Source organism: Salmo salar, chromosome 26 (genome assembly GCF_965601325.2).
Source record: "Salmo salar chromosome 26, fSalSal1, whole genome shotgun sequence".
Taxonomy (NCBI): Eukaryota; Metazoa; Chordata; class Actinopteri; order Salmoniformes; family Salmonidae; genus Salmo; species Salmo salar.
Window position 1 is genome coordinate 38,540,001 of NC_138316.1, and position 23,951 is coordinate 38,563,951.

General features: G+C 43.2%; 1 protein-coding gene across 1 annotated transcript in view; it reads left to right on the top strand.

Annotated features, from left to right (window-relative positions):
• lrrk1 (leucine-rich repeat kinase 1) overlaps positions 1-23,951 on the top strand; it is a 174,732-nt gene that overhangs the window by 76,122 nt on the left and 74,659 nt on the right. The window contains exons 4-13 of the mRNA XM_082969697.1: positions 6,108-6,279; positions 6,513-6,692; positions 9,680-9,828; positions 10,139-10,365; positions 14,023-14,150; positions 14,376-14,539; positions 15,050-15,187; positions 19,723-19,835; positions 20,792-20,862; positions 22,941-23,070. Of these exons, the coding sequence (XP_082825823.1) occupies positions 6,108-6,279; positions 6,513-6,692; positions 9,680-9,828; positions 10,139-10,365; positions 14,023-14,150; positions 14,376-14,539; positions 15,050-15,187; positions 19,723-19,835; positions 20,792-20,862; positions 22,941-23,070 (1,472 nt within the window). The remainder of the gene's footprint in view (positions 1-6,107; positions 6,280-6,512; positions 6,693-9,679; positions 9,829-10,138; positions 10,366-14,022; positions 14,151-14,375; positions 14,540-15,049; positions 15,188-19,722; positions 19,836-20,791; positions 20,863-22,940; positions 23,071-23,951) is intronic.

The window sequence follows — 23,951 nt, forward strand, 5'->3', positions numbered from 1 at the left end:
CAGTAATCTCATTACTGTGTGGATCATAACGGGACAGTAATCTCATTACTGTATGGATCATTATGGGACAGTAATCTCATTACTGTGTGGATCATAACGGGACAGTAATCTCATTACTGTGTGGTTCATAACGGGACAGATCTCATTACTGTATGGTTCATAACGGGACAGTAATCTCATTACTGTATGGTTCATAACGGGACAGTAATCTCATTACTGTATGGTTCATAACGGGACAGTAATCTCATTACTGTATGGATCATTATGGGACAGTAATCTCATTACTATATGGATCATTATGGGACAGTAATCTCATTACTATATGGATCATTATGGGACAGTAATCTCATTACTGTATGGATCATTATGGGACAGTAATCTCATTACTGTGTGGATCATAACGGGACAGTAATCTCATTACTGTATGGATCATTATGGGACAGTAATCTCATTACTGTGTGGATCATAACGGGACAGTAATCTCATTACTGTATGGTTCATAACGGGACAGTAATCTCATTACTATATGGATCATTATGGGACAGTAATCTCATTACTGTATGGATCATTATGGGACAGTAATCTCATTACTTTATGGGACAGTAATCTCATTACTATATGGATCATTATGGGACAGTAATCTCATTACTGTATGGATCATTATGGGACAGTAACCTCATTACTGTATGGATCATAATGGGACAGTAATCTCATTACTGTATGGATCATTATGGGACTGTAATCTCATTACTATATGGATCATTATGGGACAGTAATCTCATTACTTTATGGGACAGTAATCTCATTACTGTATGGATCATTATGGGACAGTAATCTCATTACTTTATGGGACAGTAATCTCATTACTTTATGGGACAGTAATCTCATTACTATATGGATCATTATGGGACAGTAATCTCATTACTGTATGGATCATTATGGGACAGTAACTCATTACTTTATCGGACAGTAATCTCATTACTGTATGGATCATTATGGGACAGTAATCTCATTACTTTATGGGACAGTAATCTCATTACTGTAGGGATCATTATGGGACAGTAATCTCATTACTATATGGTTCATAACGGGACAGTAATCTCATTACTGTATGGATCATTATGGGACAGTAATCTTGCGTGCGTGTATGTGTGCATACGATAGGTTCCAAACAACCATGCTGCCAAACCCCCTTCTCCTTTCCTAGCGTGTTCAGTGTTGCCCTTGGTTACCTTTTATCTGCTTGTCTTCCTGTCATTCAGGAATAGATTTGATGTGGAGCTCACTGTAATTTAACACTTGACACACCAGCATATGTTCCGGCTATTATCGGACGAGTTCAGCTAGTACCTCCAGGTTTCACTGCATTTCAAGACGTTTTCTCCCTACTGAATACAACCCAGTTACTGCCATATTCCTGAGAACTGGTAATACAGGTTGACTGGAGATATGGAGACCCAGTTACTGCCATGTTCCTGAGAACTGGTAATACAGGTTGACTGGAGATATGGAGACCCAGTTACTGCCATATTCCTGAGAACTGGTAATACAGGTTGACTGGAGATATGGAGACCCAGTTACTGCCATATTCCTGAGAACTGGTAATACAGGTTGACTGGAGATATGGAGACCCAGTTACTGCCATATTCCTGAGAACTGGTAATACAGGTTGACTGGAGATATGGAGACCCAGTTACTGCCATATTCCTGAGAACTGGTAATACAGGTTGACTGGAGATATGGAGACCCAGTTACTGCCATGTTCCTGAGAACTGGTAATACAGGTTGACTGGAGATATGGAGACCCAGTTACTGCCATATTCCTGAGAACTGGTAATACAGGTTGACTGGAGATATGGAGACCCAGTTACTGCCATATTCCTGAGAACTGGTAATACAGGTTGACTGGAGATATGGAGACCCAGTTACTGCCATATTCCTGAGAACTGGTAATACAGGTTGACTGGAGATATGGAGACCCAGTTACTGCCATATTCCTGAGAACTGGTAATACAGGTTGACTGGAGATATGGAGACCCAGTTACTGCCATATTCCTGAGAACTGGTAATACAGGTTGACTGGAGATAATGTAAAATGCATACATGCCTATAAAACAATTGTGTGTCAGATTGAAAAAGGAGAACTGTTTTCTTTTTATTTACATGGCTTCTGTTCTTGTACCCTAAAATACCCCGACGCTAGATTCATACTGCTACTTTTAGGCTTCTTCACAACATGTCGGCCAGTGGTAACCAGGTATTATAGAGGAACGAGGTCTGTGTGCTTGAAAGCAGCTTGGCAACTCTCTCCAGTGCTTAAAAAGCCTTTACGTAAGAAGTAGGGCAACACAACAGTGTGTAGACTGCATGGTGCCCAAAGGAACCCAAAAAGTATTCAGTCGGTCGATACAGTTAATATATATCAATACTTCAAACAGTTACACTGCCATCCAGTGCTTGCCTACAATACAATCACAAAGTTCAGCATTGGAACTGTCTGTGGTTTCTGTGGAATGAGAACAGAGACCAGGTCCAACTCTGGTCCTAGAGAACAACAGTCGGTGAGCACAGTATTCTATTAGTCGACTGGTATTGTTTGGTCATCAGGCTGTTGATCGGCCCGAGATGGTTTTAGTCAAGCAGTAACGTGTTTGAGAAAAGCACTTTTTTTTTTGTCCATTAACATAACATTTATCAGAAATACAGTGTAGACATTGTTAATGTTAGGTGTACAGAGGCCCATTATCAGCAACCATCACTCCTGTGTTCCAATGGCACGTTGTGTTAGCTAATCCAAGTTTATCATTTTAAAAGGCTAATTGATCATTAGAAAACCCTTTTGCAATTATGTTAGCACAGCTGAAAACTGTTGTGCTGATTTAAAGAAGCAATAAAACTGTCCTTCTTTAGACTAGTTGAGTATCTGGAGCGTCAGCATTTGTGGGTTTGATTACAGGCTCAAAATGACCAGAAACAATGACCTTTCTTTTGAAACTCGTCAGCCTATTCTTGTTCTGAGAAATGAAGGCTATTCCATGTGAAAAATTGCCAAGAAACTGGAGATCTCATACAACGCTGTGTACTACTCCCTTCACAGAACAGCTTGAAGCTGTTGTCCTGTGAGCAGCCTATCACGCAAGCTGTTGACTCTCAGAAACCTTTCTTCTGATTCTGTTGTGGCATTGTGTCTGCCAGACCTCTTCCTGTCTGAGTTTCCTCCAGTTTCCAAGTGCCTTTTGATGGTGTAGGAAACTACTGACTGACACCTAGGCTTTCTTTCTTTTCTAGGAAAGACCTGCACTTTTAAGGGTTATACTGGTCTATCTGTCTTCCTTTGTTAATTGCCTTTTTCTCGCCATTATGATATCAATATACTACTTCCTGCAGTACAATACTGTCCAAATAATGCTTAAGAGGGTGTAGTAACACAGTCTGTTCCAACACTGCTTTTATACAGACAGAGGGTTTGTAAGTAATCAACCAAAGTTGGGACGCCTGTAGGAATTGTTAGCATCAACTTTCAAGGCTTAATTTACTTCCATTGCTGCAGAACAGCTGTAAGTTGTTAACCCATTACTTGTTCCCTGAAAATTGATTTTATTTTTATTTTTATAACTCTGAAATGTACATTTATTTGTCCGTTTTTGCTTGATCCGACAAATGTGGTCGGTGGCTCTATATGGAGGGTGTGACGCAATTGCGGCGCCTCCAGAGGCATGCAAAGGCCAAATCAAGCACCATACCGCATCGCCATGCGCTTTCCAAATGTTGTAACAATGCGGTGTGTTCTGTGTCGCTCCGCACTGACATGATTGGTTGACAGTAGGTGGAGGGGGATACATCCTGTAGAAAACACAAACTCACTTCCTTGACAACAGCTCTGCACTGCTCCACGATGCGCAAGAAGTATGAATGCCCTGACTTCTGCTGAGGCCGTTTCACCGTAAATGCTGCACGGCCGATGCAGCGCCCAGATGCACAATGCACTTCTCTCTACAGAATGCGCTCTCTCCTGCCAATTTGTGCGCACATTCATTGTTTCATAAATTCATTGTGTGAATTGTTTGCGTTTGTTAGTTTATATCACTTCTTCATTTACATATCACCAGTAGTACATTGACCGTCAATTCATATAATGTCTCATCTACAATGTTTGTTACTTTAGTTATGGTCATTTCTGTTAATGCATTCGATATTATTATTCCAATCTTCCAGTTCTCATTGTTGGAGTGGACACGTTGTTTTCAGAGTGCACAACCTGTGCTACACTTGTGAGAAACAAGTTTTGGTTTATTTCATTCCATTTACACGTTTTGTCAATTTAGTCATTGTCTTTTGTTTGGAGCGCTCCTGTCAATGTTGAGTAAGGATGCGCACGCATAGAAGTAGGCCTATAGGCTACCTAGCCTGTGCACAAATGTATATAAATGTGCCCATTTGGGGATGTGATAGTATTTCTGATTGGCTTAACGCACCACCACGAATGACCTGTGGAGCTTCTCAAAGTAAAGTTTTCTTCACCTTAAACAGCAAGCAAACAAAGTATGTTTTTATATTAATTGAGAATTACAATAGTTCCTTAAAGTATTTGAAAAATCTTTCCAGCTCTCTCCCTTTCGATAACCACTCAGCGTGAAAGAGAAAAATGTCTTGCTCTGATCCAGTGGAAACGTCATAAAATAGGCCTACCTGATTACATTTTATCAGTGCTTGACTTGGACTGAAATAGGTTCCGGTACTCATTTTGTGTGCTGGTACTGTTTGGATTTATGTAGGCTATTTTTACATAGTTGGCAATGGCAATAGAAGTTACTTTTTAGGTTTATCATTTTCTTTTGGATAGAATTTTGATTAACCACATGACAATGATTTTGAGATATGAAGATATTATAAATTAAATGAAACTGTTTCACGAAAATGTGTTTATGAAAAACATAACTGGCACGCAGATCGGTAGAAATGGTAAGATAAATCGGCATTCCACATGAGAAAGGTTGCCGAGTCCTCCTGCAGCCTATTACCGGCAACTTCAGGAGAGTAACGGCATAATCTGCGAAAGCCAGCAGGAGCGGGAGGAGAATAGTTGGGTCAGGTTAAGGTCTTCTGGTTATCTAGATCTCTGGTGCCCTCTTGAGGCATTTCTTATTTCATCAAACCGTAAGCTTAAAGCATCAGACAAGCTCAATGCATATAGTTGATTTTATTAAAACATGTATAAATGGAAAAATACAGGCTTAAAATTTTGACAAATCGATTGGTCAAAAGAACAAAAAACTTTCGGTCAACCAATATCTTTTCTTTAGTTGGGGACAGTCCTAATTCTATTTCAGCCAAGCACTAACACCTTATCCAGGTGTTGTAGAGGTAGCCTCGTTCCATACTAGATGTGCTGTGGCTAACTCATCTCTTGGTCGCCTCGTTCCATACTGGATGTGCTGTGGCTAACTCATCTATTGGTCGTACATCGTTGATTGCCCACCTGATGGTGCCATTACATCAACTTTGATGCTCATGTTTTTACCTGGCTGCAGTCAGTATTGCCAACAAATTTTCAGTGAGAATGGCTATTAGCTCCTTGATTTGTCACTAGATGACATTTTGCCGTTGCTGCGACGACATCACAGCACCAATTTGCGGCAGAATTGAGTGGGAAAAGTCACTAAATGCTATCAAAACCATAGTAACCCTTGGTGTCAAAACTTCCCAAAAGGTAGCTGGAGGGATCCGAACACTAGCTAAATATAGCGACAAAGTTGCTAAATTGGCAACACTGGCTGCAGTACATGGTAACTTTTGAATGCTCCCAACCAGGGTTGGGGTCAATTCCATTTCAATTCCAATCAATTCAGAAACGACACCAAATTCCAATTCCAAATGTTCCTCATTGAAAAACATTGCAGAGAATTGGAATTTCAGTGTACTTCCTGGATTGACTGTGATTGGAATTAAATGTCCCCCTGCTCCCAACTGTATAGCATGACAGTGAATGAAGAGTTGGCTACAGATCAGCTAAGGTGGAGCCTATGGTAGAGGTGGAGAGGTGGACTTGAACAAAACTTGACTATCTGCTAATATACTAACTTGTCCTATTCCCGTCCATTCCTCAGCTGCGTCTCCTGTGTGTGGCCACCCAGCATGGTGATGCGGAGAGCGTGAGTTACCTCCTCCATGAGGCCCGTGTACCCCTGCCCCTGGAGCCATCGGAGGGAAACCCAGCCATCCTGGCTGCACACTATGGACATGTCAGCCTGGTCAGAGAGCTGCTCGACTCAGTACCAGGTGACAATTGTGTGTGTGTGTGTGTGTGTGTGTGTGTGTGTGTGTGTGTGTGTGTGTGTGTGTGTGTGTGTGTGTGACATTTTCCACCTGTGTTTGTGTAGTTGTAGTAGTTAATAGATAGTAACAGATTGCAGGTATTGTTTTGAAAGTGTGTGTGTGGGACGTGGTTCGTCTGTCTGTCTGTGTAGTAATCATAGTTAGCAGATGATAAACAGATTGCTTGTCTCTCTCAGGTCCGTGTGTCCACAGAGATCTGCTGAACTGGATGTTGGTGTCGGCGTGCCAACAGGGTCACCTGGAGGTGGTTAGAATGTTGGTGCAGGATTACCATGCCGACGCTGAGGACTGTGCCATCCACCAGGAGGAGTTTGCTGTCATCACGGGGCTGCCTCTCTACGCTGCTGCACGCGCAGGTAGACGGCAAGATACACAGTGTACAGTGAGGGGAAAAAAGAATTTGATCCCCTGCTGATTTTGTACGTTTGCCCACTGACAAAGAAATGATCAGTCTATAATTTTAATGGTAGGTTTATTTCAACAGTGAGAGACAGAATAACATTTAAAAAATCCAGAAAAACGCATGTCAAAAATGTTATAAATTGATTTGCATTTTAATGAGGGAAATAAGTATTTGACCCCCTCTCAATCAGAAAGATTTCTGGCTCCCAGGTGTCTTTTATACAGGTAACGAGCTGAGATTAGGAGCACACTCTTAAAGGGAGTGCTCCTAATCTCAGCTTGTTACCTGTATAAAAGACACCTGGGAGCCAGAAGCAATCAATCAATCAGATTCCAAACTCTCCACCATGGCCAAGACCAAAGAGCTCTCCAAGGATGTCAGGGACAAGATTGTAGACCTATACAAGGCTGGAATGGGCTACAAGACCATCGCCAAGCAGCTTGGTGAGAAGGTGACAACAGTTGGTGCGATTATTTGCAAATGGAAGAAACACAAAATAACTGTCAGTCTCCCTCGGCCTGGGGCTCCATGCAAGATCTCACCTTGTGGAGTTGCAATGATCATGAGAACGGTGAGGAATCAGCCCAGAACTACACGGGAGGATCTTGTCAATGATCTCAAGGCAGCTGGGACCATAGTCACCAAGAAAACAATTGGTAACACACTACGCCGTGAAGGACTGAAATCATGCAGCGCCCGCAAGGTTCCCCTGCTCAAGAAAGCTCATATACATGCCCGTCTGAAGTTTGCCAATGAACATCTGAATGATTCAGAAGACAACTGGTGAAAGTGTTGTGGTCAGATGAGACCAAAATGGAGCTCTTTGGCATCAACTCAACTCGCCGTGTTTGGAGGAGGAGGAATGCTGCCTATGACCCCAAGAACACCATCCCCACTGTCAAACATGGAGGTGGAAACATTATGCTTTGTGGGTGTTTTTCTGCTAAGGGGACAGGACAACTTCACCGCATCAAAGGGACGATGGACGGGGCCATGTACCGTCAAATCTTGGGTGAGAACCTCCTTACCTCAGCCAGGGCATTGAAAATGGGTCGTGGATGGGTATTCCAGCATGACAATGACCCAAGGACCCATGACAATGAACAAAGGAGTGGCTCAAGAAGAAGCACATTAAGGTCCTGGAGTGGCCTAGCCAGTCTCCAGACCTAAATGACTTGGAGAAGATCTGCAAAGAGGAGTGGGACAAAATCCCTCCTGAGATGTGTGCAAACCTGGTGGCCAACTACAAGAAACGTCTGACCTCTGTGATTGCCAACAAGGGTTTTGCCACCAAGTACTAAGTCATGTTTTGCAGAGGGGTCAAATACTTATTTCCCTCGTTAAAATGCAAATCATTTGATAACATTTTTGACATGCGTTTTTCAGGATTTTTTTGTTCTTATTCTGTCTCTCACTGTTCAAATAAACCTACCATTAAAATTATAGACTGATCATTTCTTTGTCAGTGGGCAAACGTACAAAATCAGCAGGGGATCAAATACTTTTTTCCCTCACTGTACATGTACTCCACATACACACATACTGTACACGTGCACACATACGCCACACATACACTACCGTTCAAAAGTTTGGCTTCACTTAGAAATCTCCTTGTTTTTGCCAGATAAGCACATTTTTTGTCCATTAAAATTACATAAAATGTATTAGAAATACTGTGTAGACAGTGTTAGTGTTGTAAATGACTATTGTAGCTGGAAACGCCAGATTTTTTATGGAATATCTACATAGGCGTACAGAGGCCCATTATCAGCAACCATCACTCCTGTGTTCCAATGGCACATTGTGTTAGCTAGTCCAAGTTTATCATTTTAAAAGGCTATTTGATCATTAGAAAACCCTTTTGCAATTATGTTAGCACAGCTGAGAAGTGTTGTGCTTATTAAAGAAGCAATAAAACTGTCCTTCTTTAGACTAGTTGAGTATCTGGAGCATCAGCATTTGTGGGTTCGATTACAGGCTCAAAATGGCCAGAAACAAAGAACTTTCTTCTGAAACTCGTCAGTCTATACTTGTTCTGAGAAATGAATGCTATTCCATGCGAGAAATTGCCAAGAAACTGGAGATCTCGTACAACACTGTGTACTACTCCCTTCACGCAAACAGGCTCTAACCAGAATAGAAAGAGTAGTGGGAGGCCCAGGTGCAAAATTGAGAAAGAGGACAAGTACATTAGTGTCTAGTTTGAGAAACAGACTCATCACAAGGCCTCAACTGGCAGCTTCATTAAATAGTACCCACAAAACACCAGTCTCAACGTCAACAGTGAAGAGGCAACATTTCTAAGTGACCCCAAACTTTTGAACGATAGTGTGTATATACATACACACACAAATGAACACAGCCCACAAATACCTCACACATAAGCCACACACACACATGCCTCACACAAAAGTAGAGAACACAGTCAAGTATAGAAGCTTGCACTGTATCTTGCGTTTTTATTTTTTGTAAAAATTATTTCTCGCATTATTAGATGTTACTGCACTGTTGGAGCAAGGAACACCAGCATTTTGCTACACCTGCAATAACATCTGCTAAATATGTGTATGCGACCAATAGAAGTTGATTAGATTTGATGTACGCTTACATATTAACCACTTTGGACCAAATGTTAGAGTTAGACATTCCTACTGTGTTGTCAGGCTGAAAACAGCAGACGGGGATTTCCTCCTACTCTACTGTGTCTCCAATTCAACCTCCAATCCAACTCACTTCCTTATTCTGGCTTTATGATATAGGATCAGCTTCCCCAACGCTTAACCATTAAGAGGGGGAAATGCAAAACTCACTCAAAATCAGTGTCTATGAGCAACTTCAGCTTACTCTGGGCATATTGGTGGAGAAATGAGGAGCGCTTCCTGTTATCTTAGACCAGGGGTCTGTTCAGAACGTCCGGATATCTAACTGTGTTCTATGTAGGTAATGAGGAGATAGCTAGATTCCTGCTGCAGAATGGCGCTGGGCTGTCCTCATACACCCTGATGGATTATCCAGCCTTCAGCAGACTGCTCGTTGAACAACGACTGGTAGAAGAAGCAGACACACACACAGAACCAGCGGGAGAAAAGGTAACTGAGGGGAGTTGTGTGTGTATTTGTGTCTGTGTGTGTATTTGTGTGTGTGTCTGCGTTTGTTTGTGTGTGTCTGCGTTTGCCTGCGTTTGTGTGTGTATGTATGTATGTATGTATGTATGTATGTATGTATGTATGTATGTATGTATGTATGTATGTATGTATGTATGTATGTATTTTTCTCTCTGTGAATGTGTTATGTTTTACCCAGTGTGTTGGTCAGGCCAGGTGGTGTGTGTGTGTGTGTGTGTGTGTTGTGCACCATAAAAACGTCAGCCAACGTGTTGTTTCCTCTCTCCCCCTCTAGCTACTATGTGGCCGTTGGTCAGGTCTGAAGCTGCCGTGGTTGGAGCTGGACTGGTTCATGGACGTGTCGTCCCGTATCTCCCACCTGGACCTGTCCTGTAACAGCCTCAGCTCCCTGCCCTCCGTGGTCCCCTGGGGGCTCATACAGCTCCGGACCCTAGACCTCTCCAACAACCTGTTCAAAGAGCTGCACACAGCACAGAGCTCACAGGAGATCATCTGCTCCAGGTGATCATTTGCTCCATCTGCTCCGTATCTAGATATTTTTCAAACTTGTGGATGATTCATGATATCTTTTAAACATATTTTCTCTATATAAGCTTTGTTATAGGATTTAAAGGTCAAATACACTGCAATCAGCAATAATCTAATACTTCAGGGTTTGTGAAATTAGACCTAGGCTAATTATAAGCCTTACACAACCATACGACTAATCATTTCATTATTTTATCAAAATAGTTTAACCTGCTTTTTTGCAATAATCACTGATCTGGCTTTCAAGTCTTTATGAAAATGACCTTTTTGTTACAAATTTAACCAGAACCATGCATTATGCACATTCACTAATAATGACTAACTTGTTGTAGCAGGCCTTATAGAAAATGAACACAGGTCTCATAAACAAACTCCCAAGCACAAGCCCACATTTTAGCCAGCTAATATTCATATTTCAAGTTTAGCCAACTTGGATCTATTTACTAGCTAACAATGGAGAACAGTTGAACTGTAATGAACATACCCTTCTGTCCATCTCCAACTGTTTGAACAGCATGCTAGCCTGTCCACTTTGTTCAGATGTTGAAATCAAGTGTCCTACCTTCTTTCTCAGAATGTGAACGAGTTGCCAATTCCTTAAATAATTGTGTTTTATGCTTATTGCACATTTATAAAACACAAACTAGACCGCTAGTATGCTGCTAGCGGTGCGTGGTACCGCAATGCTGCTCGCAACAAACTGAGCATTCATTTTCCAGAAACAATGTTTATTGATACTCTCGTTGTAGTAGTGTCTGTTCTGCTCTCAATCTGAGTAGTTGAGACATAAACAGGGTATGGTTAGAAAGGTTGTCTCCTCCATTACAGTAAAATAATGTCTCAATGTGTTTCAGTCTCCAGGTTAACGTCTCCTCCATTACAGTAATATAATGTCTCAATGTGTTTCAGTCTCCAGGTTAACGTCTCCTCCATTACAGTAATATAATGTCTCAATGTGTTTCAGTCTCCAGGTTAACGCCTCCTCCATTACAGTAATATAATGTCTCAATGTGTTTCAGTCTCCAGGTTAACGTCTCCTCCATTACAGTAATATAATGTCTCAATGTGTTTCAGTCTCCAGGTTAACGTCTCCTCCATTACAGTAATATAATGTCTCAATGTGTTTCAGTCTCCAGGTTAACGCCTCCTCCATTACAGTAATATAATGTCTCAATGTGTTTCAGTCTCCAGGTTAACGTCTCCTCCATTACAGTAATATAATGTCTCAATGTGTTTCAGTCTCCAGGTTAACGTCTCCTCCATTACAGTAATATAATGTCTCAATGTGTTTCAGTCTCCAGGTTAACGTCTCCTCCATTACAGTAATATAATGTCTCAATGTGTTTCAGTCTCCAGGTTAACGCCTCCTCCATTACAGTAAAATAATGTCTCAATGTGTTTCAGTCTCCAGGTTAACGCCTCCTCCATTACAGTAATATAATGTCTCAATGTGTTTCAGTCTCCAGGTTAACGTCTCCTCCATTACAGTAATATAATGTCTCAATGTGTTTCAGTCTCCAGGTTAACGCCTCCTCCATTACAGTAATATAATGTCTCAATGTGTTTCAGTCTCCAGGTTAACACCTCCTCCATTACAGTAATATAATGTCTCAATGTGTTTCAGTCTCCAGGTTAACGTCTCCTCCATTACAGTAATATAATGTCTCAATGTGTTTCAGTCTCCAGGTTAACACCTCCTCCATTACAGTAATATAATGTCTCAATGTGTTTCAGTCTCCAGGTTAACACCTCCTCCATTACAGTAATATAATGTCTCAATGTGTTTCAGTCTCCAGGTTAACACCTCCTCCATTACAGTAATATAATGTCTCAATGTGTTTCAGTCTCCAGGTTAACACCTCCTCCATTACAGTAATATAATGTCTCAATGTGTTTCAGTCTCCAGGTTAACGTCTCCTCCATTACAGTAATATAATGTCTCAATGTGTTTCAGTCTCCAGGTTAACGTCTCCTCCATTACAGTAATATAATGTCTCAATGTGTTTCAGTCTCCAGGTTAACGCCTCCTCCATTACAGTAATATAATGTCTCAATGTGTTTCAGTCTCCAGGTTAACGTCTCCTCCATTACAGTAATATAATGTCTCAATGTGTTTCAGTCTCCAGGTTAACACCTCCTCCATTACAGTAATATAATGTCTCAATGTGTTTCAGTCTCCAGGTTAACGCCTCCTCCATTACAGTAATATAATGTCTCAATGTGTTTCAGTCTCCAGGTTAACACCTCCTCCATTACAATAATATAATGTCTCAATGTGTTTCAGTCTCCAGGTTAACGCCTCCTCCATTACAATAATATAATGTCTCAATGTGTTTCAGTCTCCAGGTTAACACCTCCTCCATTACAGTAATATAATGTCTCAATGTGTTTCAGTCTCCAGGTTAACGCCTCCTCCATTACAGTAATATAATGTCTCAATGTGTTTCAGTCTCCAGGTTAACGTCTCCTCCATTACAGTAATATAATGTCTCAATGTGTTTCAGTCTCCAGGTTAACGTCTCCTCCATTACAGTAATATAATGTCTCAATGTGTTTCAGTCTCCAGGTTAACACCTCCTCCATTACAGTAATATAATGTCTCAATGTGTTTCAGTGTCCATACAACCCATTCTGTTGGACCAAACCTCAAACACAAATATCGAGTTGAAACCGCTTGTCAGAGAAGAAGTGATCTTTAGTCTTTGTTGTTGTGAGTGGCAGGGGGAGGGGCTTGGCCTGTGTGTGTAAACAGAGGGGAAGCGAGAGGTTTCATATATCAGCCAGCCCTAGCGCGTGCGCACACACACACACACACACACACCCTTGTGGGAACACACAATTCAGTCCCATTGAAAATACTATTTTCCTTAACCTGAAAACCTAAACTTAACCCTTAACCTAGCTGCTAACCCTAAACTTAACCTTAAACACCCTAGAAATAGCATTTGACTAACAAAATGTCCCCAGTTGGTTAACGTTTTGTTTGTTTACTATTCTTGTGGGGACTTCTAGTTAAACAGGTCCACTGCAGTGTGTACACTGTACACACACATTTACACGGACTATACCAAACATTAGGAACACCTTCCTAATATGGAGTTGCACCCTCCCTTTTGCCCTCAGAACAGCTTCAATTCGTTGGGGGATGGACTCTACAAGGTGTCAAACATTTCACAGGGATGCTGGCCCATGTCGTCTCCAATGCTTTCCACAGTTGTGTCACGTTGGATGTCCTTTGGGTGGTGGACCATTCTTGATACACACAGAGAACTGTTGAGCATGAAATACCCAGAAGCATTGCAGTTCTTGACACAAACCAGTGTGCCTGGCACCTACTACCATACCCTGTTCAAAGGCACTTACATGTATGTCTTGCCCATTCACCCTCTGAATGGCACACATACACAATCCATGTCTCAATTGTCTCAAGGCTTAAAAATCCTTCTTTAAGGATTTAAGGATCACCTGGTCAGTCTATGTCATGGAAAGAGTTCTTAATGTTTTGTCCACTCTGTGTTTGTAATATCTGTAGTCTGCTGTTCTGCAGATCTCTGTTGTATTGTTAGCCTCACCATCTCACTTAATCCTGACGTGTGTGTGTGTTCGTTCTCTGCTCCTGTCCTACTGTAGACTTCGCCAGGTGAATCTGTCTCAGAATGAGTTGACCAGCCTGCCGTCTGGACTGCTCCATCTCACAAGAGTCCAGAGGCTCTCTGCTGCTAAGAACAAGCTCACCTCCCTGTTTGACATTCCTGATGGTATGATCCACCGCATATCAGAGTGCTCTTTGCTCTTTGTCACAAATGTATATCAATATGTTCTTAGAAGGGCTCTTAGGATTTTATTCTGATCTCAAATAGTTTTTCTCTGCTTTCTATTTTGTCTTTATTTGTTCATGTGAAGTATATTGTATTGCTATCTTGTTTCTACAAATGAAGATTGATGAATGAATTGATTGATTGCCCTCTTCTGCTCCTCCTCAGGTACTAACTGGATAGGTCTGCGTAAGCTGGAGGAGCTGGATGTGTCTGACAACTGTCTGACCAGTCTTCCCTCTGCCGTTCTTCACTCTTTCAAATCCCTCACTACCCTCAAAGTCTGCCGGAACAGACTCACCAGCTTCCCTGACCCCTGGGCCTGCCCTCTGGTAGGCAGACACTACACTAGACACTACGGCCTTGTTCCATTTGGAACCCTAGCACCTTCCTTTAGATCCTACCCTGTTTAGTGTTCTTCTCAAATATATCTATTAATTGTTTCTCTATGGTTCCCCTGATAGGAAGAAACTAGGGCCTGGTTCCTTTTGGATCCCTAGCACCTTCCTGTATCTCCTATCCCCTTCTAAATGTTCAGTTCTGAAAGGACTGGATTGGTGAAAGGAATATGGTGGAAGCTCCAATGGAGAACTGGGTAGAACCATCACACTAGTTGCTTACACCTATCCAGTCCGTATAGATTTGTGACCATTGTCGGAGTAGAGGAAAGAAGGCACTAGGTATTGAAATGGAAAGTGGTCATGTCTTTTAAATCATACAGACTCCTCTCAGCGAAGCTTCACTACCTCCTTTGCCCTCTTGTATTCAGAGAACTTGAGTGATGGTTTTGAAACATCTTCTGGATGATGTGAGTCATTGATTGGTGTTTCCCCCCACTGTAGAAGCACTGTCGAGCCTCATCCAACGCCATCGAGAGTCTTCCCAATACCATCTCCATCTTCTGGAGAACTCAGCTGCAGGAGGTGGATTTCTCGGACAACGTCATCAAGGAGCTGCCCTCCTATATATTCGAGCTGGAGGTAAGGATGGGTAGCACTAGCATTGTGTGGCCTAGGCTTCAGCTCAGTGGGCTAACAGGGTTTTGAGTTGCACTCAAACCCCAACAATGCTGAGCTAAAGCCCAGGCCAAAGCAGCTTAACAACACTGGGAGCAGAGTTTCCTACATGGTGGTTCATGGCTGATTCCGTTTGGGCCTGGCTAGAAGCATTGGATTTGTTGACTTGATGGGTCTAACCTAAATAAACCTCCCTAAACCTCCATAAGCTTTACTGTGTTTGGGCGACAAGATCAAATTCACATAGAAATGTGCTTTATAGATCTCACTCATTTAAAGCAAGTCTACGACGCAGTAGATCAGTTCTATGTATGCTCTTGCTATGCTTCCCATTCTAAAGTTTAGTTTTTGTGTCTTGTACTTTTGGTTTTGTACATCAGCTTCAAATACCTTAAAATACAATATTTTGGGTTATTGAAAATATATTTCACAGCAGTTTAGATGGTACAATGATTTTATGTATTTGATTTTTTTGTCACATAAACTGAAATTAGGCAAACTATTAGAATTTTAGCAATGAGGAAATGGCGGAGGGATTTCTGCATATTGAACCTTTTTAAGTAACCACTCAGAAGATGATTTCTGTATTAAACCTGTAGTTTACCCAATGACCTCAAGGTGGCAGTGCTGTACTACTCTGCAGTCAGTGAACCCCAACTGAAACAATGATTCAAATCAAAATCAAATCAAATTTTATTAGTCACATGCGCCGAATACAACAGGTCTAGCTAGACCTTACAGTGAAATGCTTACTTACGAGACCCTAACCAACAATGCAGTTAAAAAAAATATGAATAAGAAATAAAAGTAAAAAGTAATTAAAGAGCAGCAGTAAAAACAATAGCGAGACTATATACAGGGTACCGGTACAGAGTCAATGTGCGGGGGCACCGGTTAGTTGAGGTAATATGTACATGTAGGTAGAGTTATTAAAGTGACTATGCATAGTTTATAACAATATCAGTGGCGTAAAAGAGGGGGAGCAATGCAAATAGTCTGGGTGACCATTTGATTAGATGTTCAGAAGTCTTATGGCTTGGGGGTAGAAGCTGTTTAGAAGCCTCTTGGACCTAGACTTGGCGCTCTGGTACCGCTTGCTGTGTGATAGCAGAGAGAACAGTCTATGACTAGGGTGGCTGGAGTCTTTGACTATTTTTAGGGCCTTCCTCTGACACCGCCTGGTATAGGTCCTGGATGGCAGGAAGCTTAGCCCCAGTGATGTACTGGGCCGTACGCACTACCCTCTGTAGTGCCTTGCGGTTGGAGGCCGAGAAGTTGCCATACCAGGCAGTGATGCAACCAGTCAGGATGCTCTCGATGGTGCAGCTGTGGAACCTTTTGAGGATCTCATGACCCATGCCAAATTCGTTTCAGTCTCTTTAGGGGGAATAGGTTTTGTTGTGCCCTTTTCATGACTGTCTTGGTGTGCTTGGGCCATGTTAGTTTGTGGGTGATGTGGACACCAAGGAACTTGATGCTCTCAACCTGCTCCACTACTGCTCTGTCGATGAGAATGGGGGCGTGATCGATCCTCTTTTTTCTGTAGTCCACAATCATCTCCTTTGTATTGATCACATTGAGGGAGAGGTTGTCCTGGCACCACACGGCCAGGTCTCTGACCTCCTCCCTATAGGCTGTCTCATCGTTGTTGTCGGTGATCAGGCCTACCACTGCAGTCATGAGTGAACAAGGAGTACAGGAGGGGACTGAGCACGCACCCCTGAGGGGCCCGTGTTGAGGATCAGCGTGGCGGATGTGTTGGTACCTACCCTTACCAACTGGGGGCGGCCCATCAGGAAGTCCAGGATCCAGTTGTAGAGGGAGGTGTTTAGTCTCAGGGTTCTTAGCTTATTGATGAGCTTTGAGGGCACTGTGGTGTTGAACGCTGAGCTGTAGTCAATGAATAGCATTCTCACATAGGTGTTCCTTTTGTCCAGGTGGGAAAGGGTAGTGTGAAGTGCAATAGAGATTGTATCATCTGTGGATCTGTTGGGGCAGTATGCAAATTGGAGTGTGTCTAGGGTTTCTGGGATAATGGAGTTGATGTTTATTTTTTTTATTTTACCTTTATTTAACCAGGTAGGCCAGTTGAGAACAAGTTCTCATTTACAACTGCAACCTGGCCAAGATAAAGCAAAGCAGTGCGACAAAAACAACAACACAGAGTTACACATGGGATAAACAAACGTACAGTTAATAACACAATAGAATCTGAGCCATGACCAGCCTTTCAAAGCACTTCATGGCTACAGACGTGAGTGCTACGGGTCGGTAGTCATTTAGGCAGGTTACCTTAGTGTTCTTGGGCACAGGGACAATGGTGGTCTGCTTAAAACATGTTGGTATTACAGACTCGGACAGGGAGAGGTTGAAAATATCTGTGACGACATTTGCCAGTTGTTCAGCGCATGCTCGCAGTACACCTCCTGGTAATCCTGCGGCCTTGTGAATGTTGACCTGTTTAAAGGTCTTACTCAAATCTGCTGCAGAGAATGTGATCACACAGTCTTCCATAACAGCTGGTGCTCATGCATGTTTCAGTGTTATTTGCCTCGAAGCGAGCATAAAAGTAGTTTAGCTCGTCTGGTAGGCTTCTGTCACTGGGCAGCTCTCGGCTGTGCTTCCTTTTGTAGTCTGTAATGGTTTGCAAGCCCTGCCACACCCGACGAGCGTCAGAGCCGGTGTAGTACGATTCGATCTTAGTCCTGTATTGACGCTTTGCCTGTTTGATGGTTCGTCGGGGGGCATAGTGGTATTTCTTATGAGCTTAGAGTCCCTCTCCTTGAAAGCGGCAGCTCTAGCCTTTAGCTCAGTGCAGACGTTGCAGGGAATCCATGGCTTCTGGTTGGGGTATGTACGTATGGTCACTGTGGGGACGACGTCATCGATGCACTTATTGATAAAGCCAATAACTGATGTGGTGTACTCCTCAGTGCCATTGGCGGAATCCCGGAACATATTCCAGTCTGTGATAGCAAAACAGACCTGTAGCTTAGCATCTGCTTCATCTGACCACTTTTTTATTGATCGAGTCACTGGTGCTTCCTGCTTTAATTTTTGCTTGTAAGCGGGAATCAGGAGGATAGAATTATGGTCAGATTTACCAAATGGAGGGTGAGGGAGAGCTTTGTATGCATCTCTGTGTGTGGGCTAAACGTGGTCCAGAGTTTTTTTCCCCCTCTGGTTGCATATTTAACAGAAATTTGGTAAAATGGATTTAAGTTTCCCTGCATTAAAGTCCCCGGCTACTAGGAGCGCCACCTCTGGGTGAGCGTTTTCCTGTTTCCTTATGGCGGTATACAGCTCATTGAGTGCGGTCTTAGTGCCAGCATCAGTCTGTGGTGGTATGTAGACAGCTACGAAAAATACAGATGAAAACTCTCTAGGTAGATAGTGTGGTCTACAGCTTATCATGAGAAGCTCTACCTCAGGCGAGCAAAACCTTGAGACTTCCTTAGATATCGTACACCAGCTATTTACAAAAATACATAGTCCACCGCCCCTTGTCTTACCAGACGCCGCTGTTCTATCCTGCCGATACAGCATATAACCAGCCAGCTGTATTTTGATAATGTCGTCATTCAGCCACGACTCCGTGAAACATAAGATATTACAGTTTTGAATGTCCCGTTGGTAGTTTAATCTTCCGCATAGGTCATCGATTTATTTTCCAAAGATTGCTAGCAGAATGGAAGGAAGTGGGGGTTTATTCGATCGCCTACAAATTCTCAGAAGGCAGCCCGCCCTCCGGCCCCTTTTTCTCTGCCTTCTCTTCACGCAAATGACGGGGATCTGGGCCTGTTCCCGGGAAAGCAGTATGTCATTCACGTCGGGCTCGACTTGTTAAAGGAAAAAAAAGATTCTGCCAGTGTGTGGTGATGAATCGCAGTTCTGATGTCTAGAAGTTATTTTCGGTCATAAGAGATGGTAGCAGCAACATTATGTACAAAATAAGTAAAAAAATAAGTTACAAACAACGCAAAGAAACGAACAAAAAAACACAATTGGTTAGGAATACAATACGTAAAACGTCAACCTTGTTCTCAGCATTAGTACGATGAATCGGTACGCTTGATTAGGTTTTAAAGATATTAGTGTAACAGTAATAATGAATGGAAACGGATGTTAAGTTTAATTTAGGTTCCTCAATTCCGAGGAGAACGATGGAATGTTTAATTTACCTCAGGAATGCAATGGGCTTTATGAAGCAATTTTCCAAATGTTTGTAAAGGAATGAGTAGTGCAAGATTGTTGATTATAATGGCATTTGTGGTGTTTCACTGGAATAGAATAGAGGAAGAGAAACAGAAGAGTAAGAGAGGGAAAAGAGAGAGTGACGTCAACGGGAGACAGGGAAGCAGGGACACTAGATGTGAATTAAGTTGTCATGACCACAGGCCATGCTTTGGTGACACTGTCTCTTTCTCCCTCTTTCCCTCCCTCACCCTTTCTCTCCCTATCTTTCTCTCTCTCCCTCTCCCGCTCATTCTCTTCATCAGGCCCTGGTCTCTCTCAGACTGTGTAGGAATCAGATCTCCACTCTCCCGGCATCCAACAAGTGGAAATGCTCTCTGCTCAGAACCCTTGACCTCTCCAGGAACCAGCTGGGCAAGTAGGTGAAAGGTCATACATCTTACCACTCACACTTAGGCCACGTCCAGAAACAACTACTAGCCCCTATAAGCTTGTGTAGATCTGAAGGTGCTAGATACTGAGTCCAAGGAGTGGACACTAGCCCTGTTCTCTCTCTATATCTCTCTCTGGAATAAGCACTATGTTAGAAGCTCCACCTTTCCCTTTGACATGCTAGGTCAGAGTTTCACCTTATTGCTTAAACCTTTCCAGTTCTTTCAGATCTACAAGTGTCTAGGGGATAAGAGTTGTTTCTGGACAGGGTCTAAGGGTCTAGGGGCTAGGAGTTGTTTCTCGACAGGGTCTAAGGGTCTAGGGGCTAGTAGTTGTTTCTGGACAGGGTCTAAGGGTCTAGGGGCTAGGAGTTGTTTCTGGACAGGGTCTAAGAGTCTAGGGGCTAGGAGTTGTTTCTGGACGGGGTTTAAGTGTCTAGGGGTTAGGAGTTGTTTCTGGACGGGCTCTAAGTGTTTAGGGTCTAGGGCCTAGGAGTTGTTTCTGGACATGGCCTTAACCTCTTACTCTTAATATTTTCCACTCACTTCAAGGCCTGGTTCCATTTTTTCCCCTAGCTTCTTGCTTACCCTAGTCCATAACGTTTTGGTGTTAGCAACTTTGGGTACTATGGATTAATGAAAGTAATATGGTAGGTGTAGGACTTGGGGGAAGGGGTAGGACTTGGGGGAAGGGGTATCTCTTGGGGGAAGGGGCAAACCACCGTAATGGAACCTGGGGCTGTATGCATCAAGCGTCTCAGAGTAGGACTCGCGATCTAGGATCAGGTCCACCCTATCTTTATTCAGGCCCCTAATCTTATTCATTATAATCTCAAAGGAAAAACTGATCCTAGATAAGCACTTTTCAGCTGACATGGTAAACAATAAAAAATACAACCAAGAATGCATGAATGTGATGGAAGTTGGAACTGTTTTGTTTCAGGACTGAGGAGGGACCCAAAACCAGGAAGCTGGCCTTCCTGACCACATGGCACAGGAGAGACCCGGACCCAGGTACTGGTTCTGGACTCATGTGGACTGGCGCTGTTGACTGTAGTGTTACTTTAGTGGTCTAACATGGACTGGACTTTAAACTTGACATGACTGGACTGAATCATTGTGGTCTGTAGTGAACTGGACTTAAACTGGACTAGACCAATCTGTCGTGGTTTGTAATGAACTGGACTGAACCGATCTAAAGTGGTCTGTAACAGGGCTGGAGTGTACTGGGTCTGTGGCAGTCTGCACTGGGACTGTGGCAGTCTGCACTGGGACTGTGGCAGTCTGCACTGGGACTGTGGCAGTCTGCACTGGGACTGTGGTAGAATCATTACTTTGTTGATTGTCTGGTCAGATTCTCTATCTCAATCTGGCATGGACAGAGTTTAATAAACAGCTTATATGAGCAGTGATCCTGGTCACATTTGGGTCCAAAGCCCTTGCTCATGTGGTTTGGAAACCCCTCTATTTTACCCTGTCATAGGAGAAGAATGCCTCTCATCACGGTCATCTGGACCACACAGTCGTGCTCTCTCTCTTTTCTCTCTCTCCCTCCATATCTCTCTCTTTTCTCTCTCTCCCTCCATATCTCTCTCTTTTCTCTCTCTCCCTCCATATCTCTCTCTTTTCTCTCTCTCCCTCCATATCTCTCTCTTTTCTCTCTCTCCCTCCATATCTCTCTCTTTTCTCTCTCTCCCTCCATATCTCTCTCTTTTCTCTCTCTCCCTCCATATCTCTCTCTTTTCTCTCTCTCCCTCCATATCTCTCTTTTCTCTCTCTCCCTCCATATCTCTCTTTTCTCTCTCTCCCTCCATATCTCTCTCTTTTCTCTCTCCCTCCATCTCTCTCTTTTCTCTCTCTCCCTCCATATCTCTCTCTTTTCTCTCTCTCCCTCCATATCTCTCTCTTTTCTCTCTCCCTCCATATCTCTCTCTTTTCTCTCTCTCCCTCCATATCTCGCTCTTTTCTCTCTCTCCCTCCATATCTCTCTCTTTTCTCTCTCCCTCATATCTCTCTCTTTTCTCTCTCTCCCTCCATATCTCGCTCTTTTCTCTCTCTCCCTCCATATCTCGCTCTTTTCTCTCTCTCCCTCCATATCTCGCTCTTTTCTCTCTCTCCCTCCATATCTCTCTCTTTTCTCTCTCCCTCCATATCTCTCTCTTTTCTCTCTCTCCCTCCATATCTCGCTCTTTTCTCTCTCTCCCTCCATATCTCTCTCTTTTCTCTCTCCCTCATATCTCTCTCTTTTCTCTCTCTCCCTCCATATCTCGCTCTTTTCTCTCTCTCCCTCCATATCTCGCTCTTTTCTCTCTCTCCCTCCATATCTCTCTCTTTTCTCTCTCTCCCTCCATATCTCGCTCTCTTTTCTCTCTATTTCCCTCCATATCTCGCTCTCTTTTCTCTCTCTCCCTCCATATCTCTCTCTTTTCTCTCTCTCCCTCCATATCTCTCTCTTTTCTCTCTCTCCCTCCATATCTCTCTCTTTTCTCTCTATTTCCCTCCATATCTCTCTCTTTTCTCTCTATTTCCCTCCATATCTCGCTCTCTTTTCTCTCTCTCCCTCCATATCTCTCTCTTTTCTCTCTCTCCCTCCATATCTCTCTCTTTTCTCTCTCTCCCTCCATCTCTCTCTTTTCTCTCTCTCCCTCCATATCTCTCTCTTTTCTCTCTCTCCCTCCATATCTCTCTCTTTTCTCTCTCCCCCTCCATATCTCTCTCTTTTCTCTCTCTCTCTCCATATCTCTCTTTTCTCTCTCTCCCTCCATATCTCTCTTTTCTCTCTCTCCCTCCATATCTCTCTCTTTTTTCTATCTCCCTCCATATCTCGCTCTCTTTTCTCTCTCCCTCCATATCTCGCACTTTTCTTTCTCTCCCTCCATATCTCTCTATTTTCTCTCTCTCCCTCCATATCTCTCTCTTTCTCTCTCCCCCTTCTCTGACCGCTCCAGCAATTAGTAACCCCATACTGTACATCCTGATCCTGCAGTGACTGCTGATGGTCATTGACCGTGTGTGTGCGCGTGTGTGTGCGTGTGTGTGCGTGTGCGTGTGTGTGTGTGCGTGCATGCACGTGCCTTTCCCCTGCTTGGTAGTATGCCCAATTGAGTTTCCAGTAATTTTGCGGGATGCTTTGGAAGTGCTTTCCTTGAACGACAACCAGCTGGAGTGTGTGCCCCAGTCCGTGTGTGGCCTGAGAAACCTCATGGAACTCTACCTCTCCAAGTAAGTGCCCCAAGCCTCGTCACACTAGCCTCCTTTCCTTGTCTCTTTTCCTTGTCTCCTATTGATCTCACCCAGCTCTTTCACCACATAATTTCTCTAGTTAAGTCCCTAGATTGACTATACTTTTCTTGTCTCCTCATCTGCTTTCCTCACCAAGCTCTCATCCCAATTTAGGTGCCCTAGGCTTAGCCCCAATCTCCTTAACTCCCCATATTTCCTGGTCCCCTTCCTCCATAACCTCCTCGTATTGAGGTGGGACACAACAGCTGAAAACTAACATGGGGGGTCTCAGATGTGTTTGTGCCATCTTGTAAATCCTGTGGTCACCAACCTAGCTGAACACCTGTAGACATCTGTCCATTCCTGTCATCACACACTGCTAATAAAAAAGCAAAGGAGACAAGGAAAGGAAGGATTATAGAGTATTTATATGCAGCCCCACTCTTTGGCTGTCCTGTCCAGTCCTTACTGTTGTGAACTGGTTTGGAGGCAGCTGTTGCCGGCTGTTTTCTGTGGGTCACCAGGGTCACTGTTCTCTGTCCACTTCTCACAGTCTTCCAGACTGGAGGCTCCAATAGGAATACACCGGCTGTGTCCAAAACTGCACCCTATTCCCTACATAGTGCACTACTTTTGACCAGAGATCTATGGGCGTCCCAATGAGCCCTGGTCCAAAGTAGTGCTCTATGTAGAGTCTGGTTGTGGCCCAGAGTGTGATGTGGAGGTTTAGCTGAAGATCCTCTTTCCCACTCAGACGTTGTTTTGTTGTTATCCAGTCCTGTGTAATAACGGTCATGGTAGTCCAGGCTAGACTAGTGAATGGAGTCAGTTCTCAACCAGAACAATAAGGCTATGGTCTCACCTTTGGCGTTATGCCATAC